The 18,610-nt window shown below is 38.2% G+C and overlaps 1 protein-coding gene and 1 long non-coding RNA gene across 5 annotated transcripts in view; one reads left to right on the forward strand and one right to left on the reverse strand.

Moving 5' to 3' along the window:
- The window catches only part of ASCC3 (activating signal cointegrator 1 complex subunit 3), a 274,324-nt gene that overhangs the window by 250,516 nt on the left and 5,198 nt on the right, over nucleotides 1-18,610 (forward strand). For all 3 annotated transcript variants that reach the window (XM_054195069.1, XM_054195070.1, XM_054195071.1), the window contains 3 exons: nucleotides 559-783; nucleotides 14,391-14,542; nucleotides 15,054-15,204. In XM_054195069.1, the coding sequence (XP_054051044.1) occupies nucleotides 559-783; nucleotides 14,391-14,542; nucleotides 15,054-15,204 (528 nt within the window). The remainder of the gene's footprint in view (nucleotides 1-558; nucleotides 784-14,390; nucleotides 14,543-15,053; nucleotides 15,205-18,610) is intronic.
- The window catches only part of LOC128906931 (uncharacterized), a 28,535-nt gene continuing 21,072 nt past the window's right edge, over nucleotides 11,148-18,610 (reverse strand). For both annotated transcript variants that reach the window (XR_008465370.1, XR_008465371.1), the window contains exons 3-4: nucleotides 14,169-14,295; nucleotides 11,148-11,958 (exon numbers count right to left, since the gene is read on the reverse strand). This is a non-coding gene — a long non-coding RNA (uncharacterized LOC128906931). The remainder of the gene's footprint in view (nucleotides 11,959-14,168; nucleotides 14,296-18,610) is intronic.

Here is an 18,610-nt window from a genome sequence, read left to right on the forward strand (position 1 = left end):
ACCACCCATTTACAATTTTGCTATTTGCTTTGGTCGCCGATTATCTGTTGCTTAGACACTGGCTGCCTAAAATAGTGAAAATATATTTTAAAAGAAATGTACCAGAACTGTTTCAAACGCACTGTGTTTTGAATACAAAAAGTAGAAACCTTGAAAATTGAAAATGTGAATTATTGACTTCTTCATAGCTAACCTTACAATGTTTTTGTGAGGCAACCAGGGTAGGATATCTGTAGAAGGTCATCTCAAATACTGAGCCCGTCCAATGAATGTACTTATTTCACTGCTTTCATTTTCTTCTTCTCTAACGTTAAAATCAGCCATGTGTGAAAAAAATTAAAACCTATAAATGTGTGAATATTTTACTAGCTATTGTTTTCCCGCACACATGATTTTGATAAGTAAGTACGCTTTCTACACATTAAAATGCTGCTATTTTAACAATGAAATCTAAATGTAGTAAATTAAATGCATATACTTTTAATGTCCTAATAAGGAATAATAATTATTGTGAAGTCAATTACAATGGTTAATTTTTATTTATTTTTTTTTTTAAAGAATGCTGACGAGTACACAGATCTGCCTGTGAGACACAATGAAGATCAGATGAACAGTGAACTGGCAAAACATCTTCCAATTGAAGTCAATCCCCATTCATTTGACAGCTCACACACAAAAACACACCTCCTGCTGCAAGCCCACTTCAGCCATGCCATGCTGCCTTGTCCAGATTACGCCACTGATACAAAGACAGTGCTGGACCAAGCAATTAGAATATGTCAGGTATAGTAAAGACAGTTCAATATTTAACTCGTGTTGTTTTACCGTATATTGTCAGCGTGTCATAATATTTTGACTATAGAAAAATCTGAAGATTTCTTGCAGTCCTGTGGAGCGCTGGTACCACAGAGTATGATACCACTTTGCTTAGGGGGGAAGGAGATGCCCATAAAGATGCCCACTTTACAGAACTGGAGGTGAACAAATTTATGGTAAAAGACTGTGGTACCCTGGTTGGAGGCATCTGTTGCCATAGGGCTCGCCTCTCCTTTCATATGCAACAGCTTCCTACCTTCGAATCGATGGGCCAAGGATCAATGGGCCAAGGCCAATGGGATGAGGTTTAATAAGGCCAAGTGCCGGGTCCTTCATTTTGGTCACAACAACCCCAGGCAACGCTACAGGCTTGGGGAAGAGTGGCTCGAAAGCTGCCCGGCAGAAAAGGACCTGGGAGTGTCAGTGGACAGCTGGCTTAACATGAGCCAGCAGTGTGCCCAGGTGGCCAAGAGGGCCAATGGCGTCCTGGTTGTATCCTGGCGCCCTGGTTGTATTCCTGGCTTGTATCAGGAATAGCGTGGCCAGCAGGAGTAGGGAAGTCATCGTGCCTCTGTACTTGGCACTGGTGAGGCCTCACCTCGAGTACTGTGTTCAGTTTTGGGCCCCTCACTACAGGAAAGATATTGAAGTGCTGGAGCGTGTCCAGAGGAGAGCCACCAAGCTGGTGAGGGGTCTGGAGAGCAAGTCCTATGAGGAGAGGCTGAGGGAGCTGGGCATGTTTAGCTTGGAGAAGAGGAGGCTGAGGGGAAACCTCATTGCCCTCTACAACTACCTGAAAGGAAACTGTAGAGAGGCAGGGGTTGGCCTCTTCTCCCAAGGGAATAATGACAGGACCAGAGGAAATGGTATGAAGCTGCGGCAAGGGAGATTTAGATTAGATATTAGGAAGAATTACCTTACTGAAAGAGTGGTCAGGCACTGGAACAGCCTGCCCAGGGAGGTGGTGGAGTCACCATCCCTGGAGGTATTTAAGAAACGTGTAGACATGGCTCTTCAGGGCATGCTCTAGTGCCCAAGATTATTGTTTGTGGTGGGGTGTTGTGTGTGGGGTTGTGGGTGTGGAGTTTAGTAGGTGGGTGTTGGGGTTTTTTTTGTGGGGTTTTTTTGGGTTTTTTTTTTTTTTGTGGTTGGACTCGATGATCTCAGAGGTCCCTTCCAACCACTAAGATTCTGTGATTCTGTGAATCATGGAATATTGTATGTAAGTCATTCCTGCGTGGGTGCACTCCCTGCAGATTGTTCTGCTGACCCCCAAGAACCTGTCTCTTATGGGTACTTTGATTTTTATAGCACCCAAAAGTGCCGTGGTCACTGCCAAGCATAAATAAAACACATTTTGAAATGTGATTTGGGACAAGATACAGGGTTTTTCTCTTAGCTTGTGAAAAGATATGTCTTCTATTTCCCAATTATCACAGTCAGAAAGACACGCTTTTTAAACAAGATTTTAAACTCAGCCTGGAGGCTTGTGACTTTTACTGTTGTACTGCAGTCGCAACCCACAGAAACTAACCTCACCATGCAGAGTACTGATAACAAGAGATCGCATGCACAGCTGCGTGCTTCAAAAACATTTTAAAGTAGAAATTTGAGTTTGGAATAGAGGGCTGCCATATCTGAAAAGTGCAGTTACAGTTAGAGCAGGAAGGGTGAGCTCTAGTTGATGCAGAGAACAGCCCCCCCTCTGATTCTACTGGAAAGGAATAATATTCTCTTTAGCAGAACTGCACAAGGACTCATTCACAGGTTCTTGAAGATCAGGCAGCCTTCAACAAACCATTCTTTTTACCTTCCTCGGTTCCAGATCTGTAAAAGAGGGACAGTAGCTCTTTCTTCTTACAGTTTTTGTTTGCTCAAATTTTAATATCCTCCACGATCTGCACGTCAACTATCAGAATGAGGTTTTGATCTTGTTTGAAGCCTGTTGGCAATGTGGTAACTGCAGACATCATTGTGTCAAGCCTACCAGTTTGTAAAACCACTCTATGAGAAATTATTAATCGGTGCTCTAGAGAGACTAAGTACCATGGGCAATTCCATGTCCAGTGATCTGGGTGGGTCTCAGCCCTACGCTAGCAAAACCTGCGAGCTTGTAATACTAATATTGAACAAAGCAAAACTAAAATGAAGAAAAGGAAAGTAAGAAGCAAATGACTTATTTATTGTTATGCAGCCTTAAACTTGGCAAGCAGCAGTGCCTGAATGCAGGTCTACTCCAAATATTTCAAATCAATAAAATCATGGTGCGGAAAGCTTCCATGTATGAACAGTTACTCTTCATAATGCTCAGTTATTAACAATGAGAGAACAACGGCACTTGCTTAGGTGAGAAAATTCACCTTTGTTTCAAAGAAATTACATACTTAAAGTTCATTTACACATTTGTGGAATTAGTGTTTGGGTGGTTAATTACATATTTGGGAAAAATGTAAATTAAATATTCTTTTTAATAATCATTTTGCTCAATATTTGTCCTGCTCTGCTAATAAATGTAATTTTTAATCCTGTTACTGCATAATAGGTATTTCAGAAACACCAGTCACTCAGAAGGAAAAAAACTAAAATATTCAACAGTTCTTTTAAACTGGAGTGGAGTTCAGAAGAATCCTGTGCCATACTGGGCCTTGGCACTCCGGCCTTCTGTTAACTACTACATAATGATACATATACAGTCATGGGTTTTTTTAAAAAAAGTTACCCTTTTAAAAAAGAAAAAGAAAAAAACATGCAAGCATTTTTGTATTTTGAAGTTGGCGCATGGTTTACGTCTCTTGGGAGAATATTTGTTCCATCTTATTAGTCACGCTTTCCAAACGGAGGTTAAAGTTCCCAGAATCCAAGCAATAGACAGGGTTACACTTTCAATACTGGTTGTTACCTTTTTCCTTCGCCCTGACCTGCTGATGAACTCTGGGTCAACAGAGGTGGAAAAAAAGATGTTAGTTGTGAGAAAAGGAACTGAACCATAGCAGGATCCATTGATAAACACATTCAGTGGGTGATGTTCTCTGCGTGTATGAACACGTGCTCGCGCCCCACCAAACGTAAAATTCAGCACCGAGACAGGAATTGGTTTTGAGTTATGTTAAACTTTTGTTTATTTACTTACAAAGTACTTTAGCTGTTAAGGTTGTACAGCTAACCTTCAAACTGTGACCTGAACATAAACTGTTATTTTTGCTGGTGGGTATGTGAATGACAGGGTTTCCATATCAGCGCTGCTCTTCTGTTACAAGGAAGCGAGATCTTTCCAAGAGCTTTTACAAGTGGTTGTATCTCGGTAGGTACAGCAGGCCTCCATCCCAGGTCCCCTGCAGGTCAGATTTCCCGTCTCTAGCTACGAGACGTAAGCAAGCCTCTTTCCATCGCAGGCTGTTAAACTCCTCCGCTCTTCTGTGCTGTCTTTCACTTGAACCAGCCTTCTCGCCCATGGTTCCTTTTGCATCCCACCCGTTGTGTCCTCCCACCCATTCCTCCAGCGTCCTCTGGGCTTCTTTCATCACCAGTGGTTTTAGGCTGAGTAGTGTTAGCGGTCAGTCAGAAAACCATGTTAACAACATCAGATAGACATAGCTGATGGATTTCAGGTAAGATTCCACTCTTTCCTAATAAAAAAAATTTATGCAGTCCCTCTTAAATTGATTTTCCTGAGATGTCTTAGACGTTTTAGTTTTATGTTAGAATTCTTTTCCTCGGTACTCAGGACGAAAGACAGACGTCATAAGCATTTAACAGAATCTGAGGAGTCGTGGTGCTGGCTCAATAAAGGAATGTGATTGTTAACATAGAAAATGGAAGAAATATATTCTGTTACAGTCTTCCTATAGTTAGCATTTGTTAGGTATAGGTGGAGTTCTTTATAGCAAGACAAAATTTAGTATTTATTTACCCAGTATGAAATACAGAATTCTTTCCCTTTTACTGCAGAAATCTGGGGGATAGCAATATGTAACCTTCTGGAAGGTGAATGCCTCTCTGCCCCCACACCCATCTCTGTAATGAGCGGCCACTGAGGCGTTGACTAGACCGAAGGAATGTCCCTGCTCTATACTGAAAAGCTCACTTCAAAAAATAACAAGTTTGTTATCAGTGACAGGCCCTCATAGATAAAGCACAGAAGGTTCCCATGGCTCAGAAAATCTGCCATGACTTCCTGTGTGATCTTGGGCGAGTCATTTAATTTTTATTTGCCTCTGTTACCTTTAACACAGTTACAGCAAACTGCAGATTCTCTTCGGGCCGAGCACTCTGTCTGCGTTATTTTTACTAGGGAAAGACAGAGGTGTCGGTAGGATGGTGCCGAGCACTCCAGCAGCTGCTCAAAATCAAACACTTCTCCACTTCTTGCAGAAGAACGTCAAAGAATAATTCTAACGAAATGATTTGTCTAATATTTTTATAGAATATAATTATTATTGTAAAGACAACACCCCACCTTTTTTCCTATCTCTGATTTAAGACTATGTGAAATGGACTAAATCTAATCTCTTTTTTACTTCTTTTGTCAAGCCTTATATTTTGTGACTGTGTATTCAGCGATCAGTTCTTACTCTGCTGTTCTAAGGCTATCGCCTATATTTGCATTAATTGAAATGGATAATTGAGGCAGTAATACCGTCAGCCTCAGATTCAGCAGGGCAGTCTCTTCTAGGAAATAATGTGACAGTTGCTGGCTTTGCGTTGGGATTGGCCACAAGCCTCCACTTGTAGTATAATCGTTGATAAAATATTTTAATATTGCCAGGAGCAGAACTGCCATGGAGCTCAGCCTTAACCTTTGAGAAGTGTTTACCTATGGATGTGTTAAACGCATCTCAGCAGGGTACCTGTGCACTGAGAAGATGGACATGAAGTCAGATTCTAAACTGCAAGGACTAGTTTGCACGGGAAACAAGAACCTTGTAACGCTGTCACTCATGGCCTGCCTTTCCCTTTCATGTTACTCCTCCAGACCATCTGATTTGGACCGGAAATAAAAAACTCTTTGGGTTAAGCACTGCATTTCCTTAGCTGGACGACGACGTGCACAACACCGCTTCACCCATTCTAAATTAGTTAAAGTAAATAAGTTCTTTCTGGTCATTTAAATTGCAGCTTTTGCTACAGTTTTGCTTATGAGAATCATCTTTGTGGTACGTGTTCAGTCATCAGATATTGCACAAATATACTGCCCAGTTCGGCTGTCTCTTAAGAGCTTGCTTACGTAGTACATGCTTCCTCTACGAAACTGCAGGCTGTTCTGGCTGATGGTGGGAGCTGTATCTGCTGCTCTGCACCCAAAAGGTACTTTCCAGCCATATCAGCACAGCTGCAAACAGCAAGAGGCGCCTGAGCTGCAGTTCCCCGACTAAAACAATAAGAACGTCCCTCAGCTTTGGACGCCCATCTTCCCCAAACCCCCTCAGCTCCTCACAGCCACTACAGCTATGGGCCTGGGGAGCCATCTCCCTTGGATCGTTTGTTTTCCTGCCTATGAGGACATGGAGAAGTTCTTAAGCATCCCAAGTGTGTTTTGAGCTGATATGTTGTCTGTGGTCAGTGGAGGTGTGCCCCTTACTCGCTGCAAGGTGCTGGGAGTTAGGAATGGCCTATTTTACAGCTGTGTATGGAAGATTTGTCCAGAAGTACCCAGGGAAAGAGATAATTGTTTTGTTTAATGGGTGCGTTAGCAACTATAAATAAATGGGCAGCTTTACTGAAGGAAGGGAAGAGAATCAAATTAACTTGAAAATGCAGAGGATTATTCCGAAACAAGTGAAGAGCAGAGGCCGTATCTCTTTAGCTACTACACGCATTCTCTGTGTATGCGGTGATGGCACCATCAGATGCAGTGGTAGCACCATGTTTGCCATTTTACTTAAATACCGGCTGCTCTCACGCTTGGCTGGCTGGCTATTATCCCACTTTAGGAAGGTGGAAATAATAGAATAATTGAAAAACTTGTAGCGCATATGCTCATTTATAAATCCTAAGCAGCAATGGATAGCTCTGCAGTGAAAGGATGTGGGCATGGGAAATGCTGAGGTGGAATTACGTGCTGCCTGCTTGTCTTTTATAAGTGTGTATATATATATATATGTATATATATATATATAGAGAGAGAGAGAGAGAGAGAGAGAGGGATGGATGTGGGGGAAGGGTGGGTTACCTTTGTGGCAGTGGTGGTGGGGTTTTTGCTTGCCATGGCTAACTGGTGAACTGGTGTATGGAAGCATCTTGGTGACAGTTTAATGATCGTTTGGTGCTGCTTACACATAATCCCTCCCCCACCCACGACAAACCTTTTCCCAGTTGGGGCTGGAGGAAATGAGTAATGCTTAACCCATTTGTGTGATCAATTCACTTAAGCAGCTACTGTGAAATGTTAATCACAACTTTAATTTGTACTGCATTAGCATTTTGATTAACTTGTAGGCTTGCTAGCACACTTGAAGCACTTTTACTCATAGTTACAGCTCGGAAATGACTTTTTGATTAATTAAGTTTGTTAGACAGCAGCTGAGCTTCCTGAATGCTAACCTTATGGGGCTAAAAGTTCAGGAGAAAGTTACTGGGAATAACTGTTGCTGTTGAAAAGGATTCTTGTGAATGCACTCAAACATTTTTAATTATTGACAAAATATTACATTATTACTTTGAAACTGACTTTAAACTCTAAAGAGGGCAAATTTATTATGAGAAAGATGCTGTATATTTTTCATGAGTTTGGTAGATTTGTGTAAGATTTGGAACAAATGCCATCTTTAAGACATCGGTTACATTTAGGAAACTGGGATTTCTTGCCATGAGATTTCTCTCAAAAAATTTTATTGTATTTACAGTTCACTAGCATAGTAGAGAATATGAATTTATTAATTACTAATTTGAAAATAAATTGGATATTGGGACTCAACAAGTTCTGAACATGTTGGGTTATGCCCGACCAAGTTTATATTGCTGGTATCACATTCCATAGCTGCTTTTCTCTCTGTAATTACTATTCCCAAAAAAAATCAGTAAGCGCCCAAGGGTCGCACTCCACTAAATGTAGACAGTAAGTGATTTGTCCTTTCCCTGGTTTTGATCGTACTAATAATGTTACTATGGAGGCTAAAGGATGAATACAGGGATAGGAATCGTACAAAGCAGCTAGGAAGGTCGTAATTTGCATACATCAGAGGGACCTTTATGATGATGGGAGAATGAAGAATTAGTCTCTCGTCGGGGGTAGCAGAGCATATGGAGGAGGGAGATGAATATGCTTGTGAAAACTGAAGGGAAGGGGATGCAGAGGGCACTATAAAAGGAATGCCTCCTGAACAGGATTAATTACATCTTATTCACTATATCTCTCATAAAGTGCAAGGTGGCGGGGAGTGGTCACAGGCTGAAACTATAGAGCTGTATGATTTAATTGATCTGAACGAATCCCCCCCCCCCCCATTTAATACATTTCTAAAAAGTAATCTTGGACTAGATCTCTGAAGTGCAAAGGTTCTGCAGATAACCTGTTTTACCAATATATAACGTAAAAAACGGAGTGACCTTAAAACCCTCTGTAAGACTTCTTCAAATAAATTCCAACTTTTCAAGTCAGTTGTTGTTTCTGGAGTATATAATTGAAGCATCGTAATCATGATTTATATAAAACCATGAAACTTACAGTGCATGGCATGCTTTAACATCTGGAAAAATATTTTACTTGTATTAGTATGATGTGGATCATGTGGATCATAATACGATATTACATACTGGAAAGCTTCCTATGTTTGAAGCATGTGGAAAAAAGATTTATTATTATTCTGAAATCATAGTTTTCAGGAAAATGGGTAAAATGCATACGCTTTTTATTATTATTATCTATAAATATTTGTCATACAAACTGTGTACTCCTAAACAGCTGTAATTAGGCACCATTCTAATGATTTTAACAGATCTATGGATTTAAACCCATATTTCTAAGTGAAGTCTAGTCCTAGACAACAGAACTTACATTAGCAGGCAGTGAAGATGAGAGTGGGGATATTTTGCTTATTTGATATGACACTATAAACAATAAATTCAGGGACAAAAAGAGGTACAAAACTCAACCAGGCTTAACTCTGCTTTTTGATCTAACTGTGCAATAACAGTTTAAAGTATTTTAGTCATACACAGTTTATTTATATTAAATTATTGTTTCCTTCTTCAAAGCATCGCTGCAGAATAAGACATGTATTTGTTTGGCCAAGAACGTGTTGGATTTACTTTATGTAAACTTTCAAGTCTAAGGTGACTGTCATTCTATATAGAGGGCTGTATACATTTGTGTACCAACCTTCCATTCCTGAATGAAGGCGCTCAAGAAAGTGTCATAGCCTGTGAAGCACTGATACAAAAAAATAAAATTAATCTTTTAAGAGGGGAGAAGTTTGAGCAGTGTAGCTCCCCGTGAGTACTCCTGAAGTTTCAGCCCCCATCCACCAAGTCATTACCACCAATGGCACGGCTGTAGGCCATCGACTTTTAGCTGAGTAATCACAGCTGTAGTTCTCAGCCACAGCGGCACTTCTTACATTATCTTGGTCTCCTTAGCTAGCCTCTCTATCCAGAGCAGTTATCATCGTTCATTTAGCTTCATTGCCACTTTCCTTAAATACAATTTAGCCTCAAAATATGGACATTTATATTTACAATGTGTAAAATTAGATTTATATTTACAGTATTTAAGTAGAAACGCTTAGTATATTCAGAGTTATATGGCAGGTGACTTCAAACAGAAGAAATTATTCCAAGCAGTATGCAGTGTCTGTTAATAAGATGCAAGCTGTTTCATTTTAACACTTCAATAACTTCTCTTAAAGGAAAAAGCTATTTAAGTCATTCGAGTAGATCAGAAATTCTGCTAGTTGTACAGTCTCTGTTCCCCTGCCACCTACCCAGTCGTACAAGAGTGATCCACAATATCTGGCCTTTCAAATGAAGGATGTGAAAGTAATACCAAAAACAGTGTTAAAACTTTGCAAAAAGTTTCTAAAATAAAAGATATTTCAGTTGCTAGGCAAATCTCCTAAATGGATGGGGGGTGAGTGGGGCGGATACGTTCATTACGGACCAATTTATTATCTGTTATTTTGAGCACGTATTCAGAGTGCCTAAAAACACCAGAGAAAATCCATGTTTTGCTGTCAGTGTGTTTTGCTGTCAGTGCGTGTGCCACACACTTGCCTCTCCCACATCCGGCCTCCATCTTTGCTTCCCCTCAAGGCAGGGAATTATAAACCATAATTTAAATTCCAAGCATGGGTAGGAACTTTGGCTAAAAAGAGTCAGAGTGTAAAATCTCAGCTTCGTGTTAGACCGGAAAGGTACAATTTGATCAGTTTAAATAATTCAGTACTTAAGGCTAACCAACCACTGCTCCAGAAAATAAGATGATAGAAACCTGATAATAGATGCTGAGGGTTTTGTATTAATGCACTCCTGGAAAGAAGAAAGAAATAGCAAGATTTTTGATCCAAACATTTTGGCATTCAATTCTGAATATCATCAAAATGAAAATTTTTGCCATACCCGACAGGTACACCGACATCCATTGGTTATTGAGCATCACCATTTTTGCCCTGCCCCACCATGGTTTATAGCTTGTTGCTTCCCATGTTGACACAAACCAAGCCATTTTCGATAATGTCAGACAAAATGTTAAAGGATGTGTCACTAATTGCTGTTATTACTTTGTGGTGGTCCAAGTATGACACTTGAATGGCTTAAAAGCTAATGCCTGATTCTTTCATTGAAACCCATCTCAGTACAGGCCTCTGCTTTTATTCTCCTAAGTGTAGGAAGAGGCCCAAATAAGATGATGGTAAACATATTTTTCATTATAACAAGCAATATTTCCCTTGACTCCATCTATTTACCCCATCTTTTCTACTTTATGTTAAAGAAGTGGTGGGCTTAGAACTTTTTTTTTTAACTTGTTGGTTTACTAAAAAATATTTTTATGTTTTTTTCTGTAAGTAAAAGCATCTTTATAGTTTTGTTGTTTCGCTTCTTGCACTTACTGTCCTCTTCTATTAATTTTTTCTCTATGATGAAATTCTCCTGGGTTGGCATGAAATTCTGAGGCTAGAAAGGCAGATAACCAATTTGTGCCATTTCTCAGTTTAGAAAAATATTCTTAATCTGTTCCAATCTTACAAACTATTAACACATTTAGAAATTACTTACTACTTTGCCAAATTTGAGTTAAAGTTAAGAAGCCACAAATTTCTAGAAAATCATTCTGGTTTGTAGTTAAAAACGAGAACAAACCAAACAAGCAGCGACTGGAGAAAGTAGAGAGACTAAATGTTATTCATCAGATAACATAAATATTAAATACTTATCATTTTTTCTTTTATATTATTTTCTTTATTTAGTTGCTACATTTTATATAGCTAATTTAGAGGTAGGGAAATGACTCAATTTGTTACCTTGAGTATTTATAGGAATTTCAATAACCATTTAAGTATCAAGCATCTGTGTGTTTTACACTTAGCGGAAAATGAAACGTGTGCGGGTTTCCAAGGCAGCGGATGAAACAAGCCAACTTTACCATTGTTCTGACGTTTTCACAATGTCACTGTCTTGGATTTCACATCCAGATAGAGATGCTGTGAATAAATTCTACGGGTGAAGAAGCAGAAAATAAGGAGGAAAAGAGGATTTGCCATGTGGATTCTTTATAACAATGTGGAACACAGAGTCTCACACACACAGGCTTTCCTTACTCCCTACGGGATATCTATCCGTAGGCCTCTATCAATTTCTAGGAGATTTTCTAGGTTGAAAGGATCCTCCAGTTAATTTCAGTGTATAGCTTGTTTTAGATTTATCTTTCTCTTACGTCTTCTCTCTTCCTTTTCCCCTTTTCAAACCTCTGTTAAAAGGGGTGGGGGTAGGGGAATAGATTATTTTTTTTAAAAAAAAAAAGGAAGAAAACAATGAAAACAGTGTTATGCATGTATCCTCAGAAGCATTTTATGAAAATGCTTTGTGTTGACTAAAAATACAACTTACCATATTGTTCTTGCTGCTTGTGGAAAAGACAGGATACCTATGCACCCAGTGTTCTTCACGTATATACAGCAGTCTCGTCATTGAGGAACATGATGTTTCGGGCTGTGTCAGAATAGCAGAAAGGAAAGAACAAGAATCAGGTAGCGCAGAATAGGAGAGAGACCATCGTGTCTGAGCAACACACTCAGAGACACAGACTGTACCGCATGTGTAGCCTTCAATACATTTTAAAATATGGAAGCGCGTAAAGAGCAACTCACCCTGTAAGTTTAAAAGATCACTCTGATACATGCTGAGAACAATTCTCTCCTCATCTGACTAGAAATCATGCGAGCCAACACATAAATCTACAGGCCATGAAGCTGCTCCTTTCAAATGTGACTTCTAACACAATTTTTATTTTCTATTGGGTAAAAAGAATCACCTGGAAATCACCTCCGTAAGCCAAGTGAAAAGACAGAAAAACATTCATGTTGTGGTGTGTTTTCCTTCGAAAAAGACGAGTTAAATGTTAAATCTAGATCTTTATTAGCCAAAAGGCACTTTTATCCACAATTCATGAGAAATGAGACAACATTTGTGTAATACGGGATAACACTTCAAATATTTTTCTAAGTGTCACTGATCTTATCACCCTGATCTGGAATAAAACCTGTTGAAATTGCATTGTAAACCACTAAAATAAACTGTGTGACTGGCCCAGGACTGAAACTAACTTGTGTCTTTAAACTCAGTATTTCTCCAGAATCAGTGTAATTTAATTGAAATAGCTCTGCGTGTGTAAACAAGTCCTTTGTTTAAAGAAGATTTCACTGTTTAGTTTGCCTTAAGTAAATGCTGCCTTTTGTTTGTCTGTAAAACATTCGATTAAATGTAAAGACTTACATAGACAGCTTCTCCTCATTACACTAGTGGCTGGAAAATAAGTTAAAATGATGGAGGTATCTGCTGTCTAAGGAAGTATCAAACAATATCATTGTCTTTAAAAGAAAAACCCATGGAAGCATCTTAAGTCTAGTCTTAAACTACAGCTCTCCTACTACCAAGAAGATGGGATTTAAAGAAGTGTTGAAATTGTTCAGTATACGAGATTCTTTTCTTGCTTTCTTAAAAAACATTTTCTAGTATTTTAAGGAAACTCCAAATTTCCTACACAGCAAATCGCTTTTAAATATGTGACTTTCTACTGAATTAGAGGGTTGTAATATGAAGACCCACACTTCATTGTGATTGTAATGGTACTAAACAACAAAATAAGCATGACAAATAACATATTATAGCATAATTTTCTTCACAGTCTGAAATGTTTCTACAAATCATAATAATTGTTTTAATGTACTCTAGACAGGGTGAAAAGTATATATTCAAATGACTGCATTTACTATTAAAAAAATTTTGTTGAAACCAAAAGCTCACGTTTGAGCCTTTCTCCTTTGTTAAGAATTTAAGAGAGAATTTAAGAACTCTTAAATTCTCTTTCAGACTAACCAAACAGAATTTAAGTCCAGTCAGGAAAAAAGCAAGTATAACAATTTTTTCATGTCAGCGCGGCCACTTACAACACACAATCCATAATAAATTTTGCAGATTTAGATCTTCCTGCTGGTGATACTTGTCTAAAACATAGTAAGTAGAAATGGAACAGAAACTCACCAGACATGGAAGGCAGGAGGATCGTTAACACTTTGAAATGTGATGTGTAGCTGGATAAGGGTTTTTTTGTTTGCTTGGGGTTTTTATGTACTTTGGGAGAGCTTTTCAGATTCAGGATAGAGATGCCAAAAGAGAGACAGCCAAGCATCCCTCATTCTCAAGACAATCAACTGTTTACAATGCAAAGGGTGAAATCCATGTTACTTCTGACTGCTTTTACTCACCCGAGGTAAACTACAAGCTATTTTGTAATCTTTCTTCAAGATTTCAAGTTAGGTGCCAGTGTTGAACAAAACCTCAAAAATGCTCATTAAGCTAAATCTTAGGGGTTTTGTCTAGTCCAATTTTTTCAAGTCCTTAGGTTAAAATGTGAATAATAACTGCTGCTGCTAAGTGGCTTTAGTATTAATTTTTGATCAAATGTAAATATGTTGTTGTTGTTCTTAAATAGTTAAGGATTTTTGAATAAATACGCAATTCTGGTAACGCTCTCATGTCAAAATATAAACCAATACTGCAGTTAATTGTAACTTCTTCCTTTATAGTAAACTTTGAGATTTATTCCTTTCATTCTGAGTTGGATTATGTAAAAGAGAGCTTATTTGTAAAGAAAAGATCCCAACTTCTGCTCTCACCCCCAAAAACGTAGTGTAAATTACCTTTTCAAGGGTAAGAGATGATGATGATGCAGGATTTAATCCATCTGTTTTCAAGGTTAATTCAAAAGGTGCCTACTGCCCTCAGTAAAGGTTGAAGTAAATTCCTATGTCGAAGTCCTAGAAATTCCTGTATGTTAAACATTAAATAAATGCTTTTACTTGTATGAACGGGTACACAATTATACTTGCATTCTCATTTTTTTATACATCTCCTTTGATTAGGCAATGCTGGACGTGGCAGCACATCATGGCTGGCTGGTGACTGCTCTGAATATAACCAGCCTGGTGCAGATGGTGGTTCAGGGTAGATGGATACATGACTCTTCCCTGCTTACTTTGCCCAATATAGAGCTACACCACCTCTACCTTTTCCGGTATGTAATTCTTCTAAGCATTTGCAGGTTTGCGGTTTCATTCCACCTCTGGCTGCTGATCGTGTTTGAATGTCGTTGCTGTGCCCGCGAATGTTCATTAATGCACCAGAAGCAGAACTCATTCTTTCACAGCAATGCTTTCCCAAATGGAGTTTCTGTTTCTGTTTTCAATATTCATTGATTAATTAACCCCCACAAATTATTTTGAGAACCATGATTCCAGACAAATTAACAAGAGATCACTGGAAGGGTTCCAAGTCCTAACAAATCTAACTCTGTATATTAATTATCTCTTTATTTTAATCCACTATAAAAATACATTAGTATCTATCTTAATATCGTAGATAATGCTAAGCTCTACAGATGCCTAGATGATGCAGTAATTAATGCTACCCAAAAATAAATGACCAGCATTTAATAACAGAAACCAGTATCAAGTTTTACCACCAAAACAACTGAAAACAAATGTTTGCTTTCCCTCCCTGGGCATGTGTTTTGCTCTCTGTATCAGGAAGTGGAGCCAAGGCAAAAGGAAGAGCGTGCACGGAGGTTACCAAGGCCCTATCGAGTGTCTTCCCGAACTAATGGCTGCCTGCGAAGGAAAAGAGAATGTTTTCGCTTCCATTGTGGACAGTGAATTGCAAACAGTACACATTTCACAGGTAATACTTTCTATCTCTGGTCATTATCAATGTGATTGGAAAGGAAGAGTAGTTGGGAAAATACTCTCTTCACTTCCATTCAGCAAATGTCATGTGATGTTCCGTATAAAGTGCAACACGTTCATTGCTCTAATTTCAAGCTACCGCTAGCATGACCGCGTTTCTCCTCTGCCTGTTTTCTTAATCTTATTTTCACTTATTCCCTGCTAACCAGTAACAGAGTCCGGCTTATGGCTGATATTACCACATCTCTTTGCTCTAAAGATGCTTCTCTCGGTCATTCAATCTGCTCAGTGCTATCCACCTTTTCATAGCCAGCTATGCGCTAGGAATACATGCATCGCAAATGTCATCAGAGCTGGTCTCTGAAGTGGTCTGTCGAACATCATTTTTTTCTGACAATACCCTTAGTAAAAGATCCAGCACTCATTTTCTGTTTGAAACAAAAAAAGCAGATGAAAATTTCACACCTCGCAGAGGGAAGAAAAAATACTGTCTCAAAATGTTGAGGCTGCTGGAGTCTTATTCTCAGTTTGGTTTTCAAGCCATTTTCAGCAAAGCTGAATCAAGCCATTCAGCAGCTATATTCCATAGTATTAATCACATGCTAAGCCTCTTGATTTCAAATAAATGTACGAAAGATGAAAACTTCAAAAGCCATACTTCAGATGTTTTTTATTTGAATATTTAAAAGGACAGCAATATGTCCTGTGTTTGACTGTTCAGCTTCAGTTAAACCTTTTACTGGTATGCAAACAAGAAGAAAAGTACTTAAATGTCTATAACAGACATCTGCATTTGTAACTAAATTAACATCAAAATTTTGAATTAAGAAAATGTATTGACATCAAAACAAGGCTTCCTTTAACAACCGATTTCTAACATAATACACATTGATTTCAGTCCAACTTTCAGATGTGATAAAAAATTAGAACATTGTTGTAATTAGTTCAGGGAGAACTCAGAAGTAAACTTACTTAATTTATTTGCATAAATTGCCATTCTGTTATCTTTAAAAGCAAATGCAAATTGGCTCAGTCTGATATGATGATGGTTATTTGGCTCAAAAGTGCTTCAATTTGCGTAGCAATCTGGTGTCGTCTCTGCAGTGAGGCGATCCCAGGTAACATACAAATCCTGAATTATTCCAGAAATTAGTATGTTTAAAGCATCAATTTAAGTGCTAATTGCAGTAGTAATGAGAAAAAGCAGTACTACTGTGAGATTTGCATCTACTGCCCCATCAGTATGCCTGGAACGGCTGCTGACTGGCAGAGGATTTGGCTGCTAATTAAATAATTGTATGCATGGCAGTGTTCTCGTCTGATTCAATAGATGAAGATTAATCCTCAGATAAATATGTTTGGCTGGTATTGAAATGTCTTAGCAGTTTCTTCAAAAATAGCTTGTGCGTATGTGGTGTGTACGTTCACACTGTGAATGACTCTGTGCCTCTATATGTCTATGTTTGTAAATACAGATGCATATAAAGAGGGAAAAACATAATGCCTTAGCCTCATATAAGGAGAAAGTTTCATTTCCATGAGTTGGGAATGGCCGTATTGGGTATAGCAAAGCCATGACTGTATTACGCAGGTCACTGCAAATGTGAAACATTTATACCAACATCTTATATGCTTTATGGCATTTATTTTTTTTTCAGAAAAAAAAAAGCAAAACTATTGTAATAGCTTGTAGAGAGTTAAAATTCATATTGAGACTGCCTGTTGAGTGCCTTCATATGTAAAGTACTTCAATGCACACTTAGACAGGGACCAACCAAGAGAAAAATTCTTCAATAAATAATGCATCTTTGTGATATATTTTCTATAAAGAAAGAATATAAAATTACAGAGATTAAGCCTAGCATTCTGGCACCAGACCTGAACAAAGTCAAATAAAGTGGTAAGCACACCACTAAATTGCCAAAATCATTCTCTTCCTAACAAACCTTTTACTTGTCACTCACAGTATATTGAACCTATATCTTAAACCTCTTACTAGCATGAAACTGGTAAAGCAACTTGAGCTTTACATAAATTTGAGGCAGACAAGAAAAGGAAGAAATTTCACATTTGGAAAGAAGAAAATGTCTTTTAAGCAGATTGGTAATTAATTTTTAAATAGCAACTCTTGAAGCTGCTCATGGATTCGGAATATTAGGCTAAGTCCTGGTGAGACAGATTATTGGCAAAAATGCTAATGATGTTATCAAAGGTTCATGAAGAATTTCTCACGTGATTATGATTTGAATCTATAGGTTTGGTAGGTAAATACATGTATAGTATAAATGTACATGTACACGTTGGGCATGTTGATGTATTTAAAAAGAGATAATATGCGCTTGTGTCATCCTATACAACAAAAAAAAAACCAGTAAAATTGTCAAGAAATACCTAAGTGACATGGGAGCCTGAGTTTAATTTTCTAAAAGCTAGTTATAATCCTAAACCTCACTGAAACTCAGCAACGCTTTAAAAGCTGACAGCCTAAATTCAAAAACTATTTAGACTGTAACTCTGATCTTTGGACTAACCTCCGTGTTTGTTTCAGTGATTCAGTCTGAATCGTATTTCTTTAACAAATCTTTTTCAGTTTCAAAATCACTTAGGCATAAGGCACCTTTTAAAATACTAAGCTGATATTTATATTATTGAAAGAGAAAAAAGAAACTTCAAGATTGAAAAAATATTATCCCTGCTGTAGTATTGGCTGCTTTTATTCTGGAATTATCTGTGTTTCTATGATCTTTTTCATTTCCAGCTGCTACAACTTGACTTTTTTCCTCAGTAAGAAAAGCATTTCTTCATTTTCCCCACATTGCATGGATGATAAAAGGCAGCCTGCTGTCCATGCTCTATCAATGATCACACAGTACTAACTTTGCCTTTCATTTTCAAATACACAAGACCTGGAGAATGACATATTACAACTACTTTATTATCTAATTAGAAAGTTATTCAGAGTTACTTTTTTTGCACTATAAAAGCTACATGAGGACATGACAGCCTTTGACAAATAGAATGTGTTGGGGTTGTACCATATAAACCAGACTAAATCATAGTCTTAACAGAGTGACAGGTAACACAACTAAAGGGGTTAATACATTATGATCTATGCTGAAATTAAATTTGTTCTAACATAATTGTAATGACTCTTGTCCTCTGAGACAGTATACATAAAAGTTTTCCAGGTAGATGATACCTAAAGCATAACCAAAGTGCGATCACCAGACAGGTACATATTGAGGTGCCTCTACTGAACACAGAAGTGCGCTGCTTTGGTGCACAGAGAGTCTAACACGGTAGGTCTGTACGGTTCCTACAGTGAGCTTCATCTTAAAAACCTTCACATTAAATAGAAAACATTTTGCCACTTAAGGTGTTAATACTTAAGTTGTCTCATC

This window comes from Rissa tridactyla, chromosome 3 (assembly GCF_028500815.1).
Source record: "Rissa tridactyla isolate bRisTri1 chromosome 3, bRisTri1.patW.cur.20221130, whole genome shotgun sequence".
Lineage (NCBI taxonomy): Eukaryota > Metazoa > Chordata > Aves > Charadriiformes > Laridae > Rissa > Rissa tridactyla.